At 32.4% G+C, this 4,582-nt stretch overlaps 1 protein-coding gene across 1 annotated transcript in view; it reads left to right on the top strand.

Moving 5' to 3' along the window:
- Positions 1-1,958: 1,958 nt before the first annotated feature.
- Positions 1,959-4,582, top strand: part of LOC110035834 (26S proteasome non-ATPase regulatory subunit 8 homolog A-like) — a gene marked incomplete at its 5' end in the record, with an annotated part of 15,392 nt that continues 12,768 nt past the window's right edge. The window contains one exon of the mRNA XM_020740142.1: positions 1,959-2,077. Within this exon, the coding sequence (XP_020595801.1) occupies positions 1,959-2,077 (119 nt within the window). The remainder of the gene's footprint in view (positions 2,078-4,582) is intronic.

Here is a 4,582-nt window from a genome sequence, read left to right as displayed (position 1 = left end):
CATGGTTAAAATACTAATATTTGTCATGTTTGCAGAATTTTGGTGGTCTTTTTATCAAATTCGTATTTGATAAATTGTGCTTGTATTACTCCTGCATAAACCTTCTACATTCATTTAGGAGTTGCTTATTTGGATGTTTGCAAAATGCATATATTTTAGAAATACTAAATAATTAGAATGCATGTATTTTTGAAAACTTGGACTACTTTGGTTAGATGTAAATCAATTGCATTTAAATACCATTTGTATTAGTTAAGATACAATGCAAATTACTTTTTTCTCTCTTCTTGCATCTCTTATCTATAAACTCGAGGTGCTGATCAGCTAGGCAATGGGCAACTGGGACAAGGGTGGGCTCAGGCGAGGTTGAGATGGATGATTTAGTGCGGGATTTCCAAATGAGGGGAACAAAGAAGGGGTTGGGGATATTTCAAATGCTTCAAAATTTTAATTTGAATTTTTTTTCCTTCAAACCAAAAAACTAAAAAAGTTGAAATGCAGGGAAATAAAGTGCAATGTACTAATGATACTTCCGACCAAGTATTCCTCAGTCATTTCAATTTCCTAGGCTTCATCAAAACTATTCAATAATAACTATTATTTGATACTATGCCCCATTATTTATTTTAAGGTTTCAATTGCTTTGTTGAATTATACTACTATTCAATGTTCCATTCATTGCCTTTGCCATGTGCATGAATATTACCTATATTTGAAGGAAGTCTAAAAGTTTATGTTGTAACTTCTTCAATCGGTTATCTGTTCAATTCATTTTTTTTTGCAAGTTGGAATTGCAGTGATATGACAAGAAAGCTACTGCCTCTTAATACATTAAAAATTCCATGTTCCTAGAAACTTTGTAAATTCAGCTGCTTAATCTTACGGTTCATTTGTCTGCTTGAGTTGGAAATCATGTTTAGAAAAAAGAGTCAAGTCTATTATTTGTTTGAATGTAGTGAGTTTTCAGCTTTCATTTCAAATTACACAAACCTTCTCTAAACTCCTTATAAATAATGATTTCCTTTTTTACACTCTAAATGAGTGAAATTTAATTTGTCTTCTAAAGCTGGTTTTTGATTTGGGTAATCAAGTGATTCTGTTTTGCTTTTATTTTTGATATCCTTGATTTATTTTTCGTTTGAAATTGTAATGTGATGATTTTTTTACAATTTCTTATTAATGTATGGGAATGTAAGCAGACATTAGAGCAATGCATATTGCGACATTTCAACGCAAGCCATACAACAACTATATTATGCTAAACAATTAAGAATTCATGTGAATGGAGAGGCTTGCCATGAAACATAAATTTGTCCCTTAAATAGTAATGACTTCACCACATAGTGACTTGTTTACTCCTAAGCAGGTTATATTGATCAGAAAGGATGTTTCTCGTGTCTGCAAACAAAAGATCCAGAAGGTCAAGTTAAAATTTATGGTCTGATTTGATATGCTTGCAGCGTAGTAATTTTTAAGATCAAATTCAGATAACTGTCAATGATACCTCCCTCTAATCCACAAGCAAAGTTCCCGATGCTTGCAGCGTAGTAATTTTTAAGATCAAATTCATATCTCCCTCTAATCCACAAGCAAAGTTCCCGCTTATTGAGTTTCTACATTATAGTTATTAAGGTTTCTTCGCCGATGAGTTGATTTTTTGAGATAGCCCTGAAAATCTTATACATGAAGAAATATGAGGATGATGTTTTACAACCTATTGAGGAAATCTTTCTTGTAACCTAGTTAGTCTAGGGCTTTGATATCCACCTCTACACCCTCATATTGATTTTATCTCAATAGGCTAGGTGTTTTAATCTCTGCTAACTGCTCTTGATTTTTTATATACACCATAATTCTATAAAAGAACCCACAGTTTTATGTCCTGTTGTGTGCGGGGTTCCATATCTGCATAACAAAGTGCTATTTACTAATTTTTAATCAATGACTAATGTTTTTTTTTTAAATTTATTTTAGGGGATATATATGAACATGCTGTTGTTTTGAGTGTAAAGACTGAGGACCAAGATGCTTTTGAGAGGGATTTCTTTCAACTGAAGCCTTTTTATACTGACACATGGTGAGATTCTTGTTTCTGAAATTGGCTAAACGATATTGTGGGGGTTGTTCTTTGATATTTTTGAAAGCCATCATGAGAATTGCAGAAGCAAATCTCTCAATTAAATTCATCAAAACGTTTTATGATCATGCTTATTCTATATGTATTTCTTGCATTCTTGTATTTTGGTTTTCATTTCTTATAGTATTTCAGTCCTCAAAAGAAGTTTGATGATCTTCATATTTAGCTGGTTCTTATTTACAGTATTTTTTCATTCATTTTTTAAACCTTAATTGTCTGTCTACATGCTATTGAATTTGTTAAGTAAAAGCTTTTTACCATCAAAGGTGGTTTGATTAGAAGTAGGATTTAATCCAAATGGGATTTAGTAATGTATGTAAATTTCAAGATTTGTGAGAGAGAGAATTAATTCTTGAATCACTTAAATTTCGTGAATGATGAGTTTTGGCAAACCTAGCATACTTATTTAGTTAAATAATTTTGGCAAGTGCTAAACATAGATTTTCATTTCTTATTGTAATAATTAATTTATATTTATCTGATTGTATGATAAATGCATATTCTACTATGTGGTGTTAATACATTTTTACATGCATTGTAGAATTTGCAATAAAAGACAATTATTCTTAATATTTTTTTTAATTCATTTATTATTTTTAATTTTACGATATAAAAATAATAATAACATGTTCAACGTGTATTTGTGTCTTATATTTTTAATAATAAAAAAATCTCTCACGCTTAATTCTGCATATTGAGCTAGCTCATGAGTCGGCTTGTTTATTTTAAAAAAGTGAAGATGACGTTAATTCAAATTAGTATTATAACAAAAGATAAATAATATTAGCTATTAGGAAATGCATAGTAAAAAAATCACCCAATATAAAATGCAAATTATAAAATTTAAAGGTTTTATGGATAAAGTTTTTAATTTAATATGTTTGAATGTTTTTTATTTTAATATTTCTTTAACAAATCGAGTTGGTGCTAGTTTGAGCTTGCCTTGTTAGCTCGTCGAGCTCAACTCCCCCGCCACTTATTGAGTCGCGTCTGAGCTGGCTCATAAGTCGGCTTGACTTAGTTACATCTCTATCAAAGTCTTTTGCACCTCAATTTTCAATGAGGTTTTCTCAATCAATAGAATAAGATTCCTGATCGAGTTTCTCCTAAATGAATCCAACTCAATGACAATTGTTCCTGTTGAGAAATTAGGGCGAAGAAAAATAAAAATCGACACAAATTCAGAAGAACACACAGAGATTTAACGAAGTTCAGCAAAGATGCCTACGTCATCGGGAGCAGAGCAGCGAATTTTACTATTTTAGAGGAGTTCAGTTTATACCCATAGGGTTACACTTCATATATATATAGATAAAACCCACAGATAAAATTACTAACACGTCCTCGCTCCCCCAACCCACTAAATTCCAAGAGACATCTCTTCAATTTAAAGAGACACTGCTCTTCATTCCAGGAGACATCTCTTCAATTCCAAGAGACACTCTTCATTCGAGGAGACATCTCTTCAATTCCAAGAGACGCCTAATTCTGGTATGAGTCATACCTAAAAAATCTCCACCTTGGCGAATATAAGTCTCTTAGGAGAAATACATCATGGAGTTTCTTACACCAAAGTGGGTTGGACAACCATGTCGTCTAACAATTGCAAATATTCAACAAGTTCAAGCAATGCAAGAACTTGTTGATAGGATCTGACTTGGTCAACATATCTGATGCATTTTCATCATATGATTTAACAAAGTGAACTCCACCTATAACTGTACTCCCCAACAGTTCGTAGATATTACCTGCAGTTATCTTTCCTTTCATCACAGTCAATGCACCTTTAACAATTCTGATGGTTTTCTCTATCCTCATCTTCCTCAGAATTAAAATCATTTATGTGTAAAGTGCCCAAGAAAATTAGATTCTTTTTCAAATATGAAATATGACTTACATCACATAATATTATGACAGTGTCATCATACATCTTAATTCTGACTTTGTCAATGCCAACAATATTGTAACATTTATCATCATCAAAATATACTGAACTAACATGTATGAAGTAAACCATTCATTGTTATGTGTTATGTGATAAGAACATGTGATAAGAACATCCTGAATCAATAATTCATGCATCCTTCAACTGAGTTGTTGTAACTGAAAGTGCATCACCATCACTGTAATTTGTAATGTCACTCTGCACCATATTCATGGACTTGAAAGATACATCATGTTTTTCATCAAACTGCTTCTTGAGCTTTGGACAATCTCTCTTCATATGCCCAGGCTCCTTGCACTTGTAGCAATGAATCGTTTTTTTGCCTTTAGGATTTGACTTGAAATTTCGCATTCCAAAACTCTCCTCCTTCCTTCCACGATTTTGATTACCCTTAGCATATAAACAATTACCATGAGAGCTTTCCCCTGCATTCTGCTTCTGCTGGTTGTGAGTAAGGATGTAAACGAGTCGAACACGAGCGAGCCCAGGCTCAGCTCGTG

Source organism: Phalaenopsis equestris, unplaced genomic scaffold (genome assembly GCF_001263595.1).
Source record: "Phalaenopsis equestris unplaced genomic scaffold, ASM126359v1 Scaffold200201, whole genome shotgun sequence".
Taxonomy (NCBI): domain Eukaryota; kingdom Viridiplantae; phylum Streptophyta; class Magnoliopsida; order Asparagales; family Orchidaceae; genus Phalaenopsis; species Phalaenopsis equestris.
This window is presented reverse-complemented; position numbering and strand designations above follow the sequence as displayed.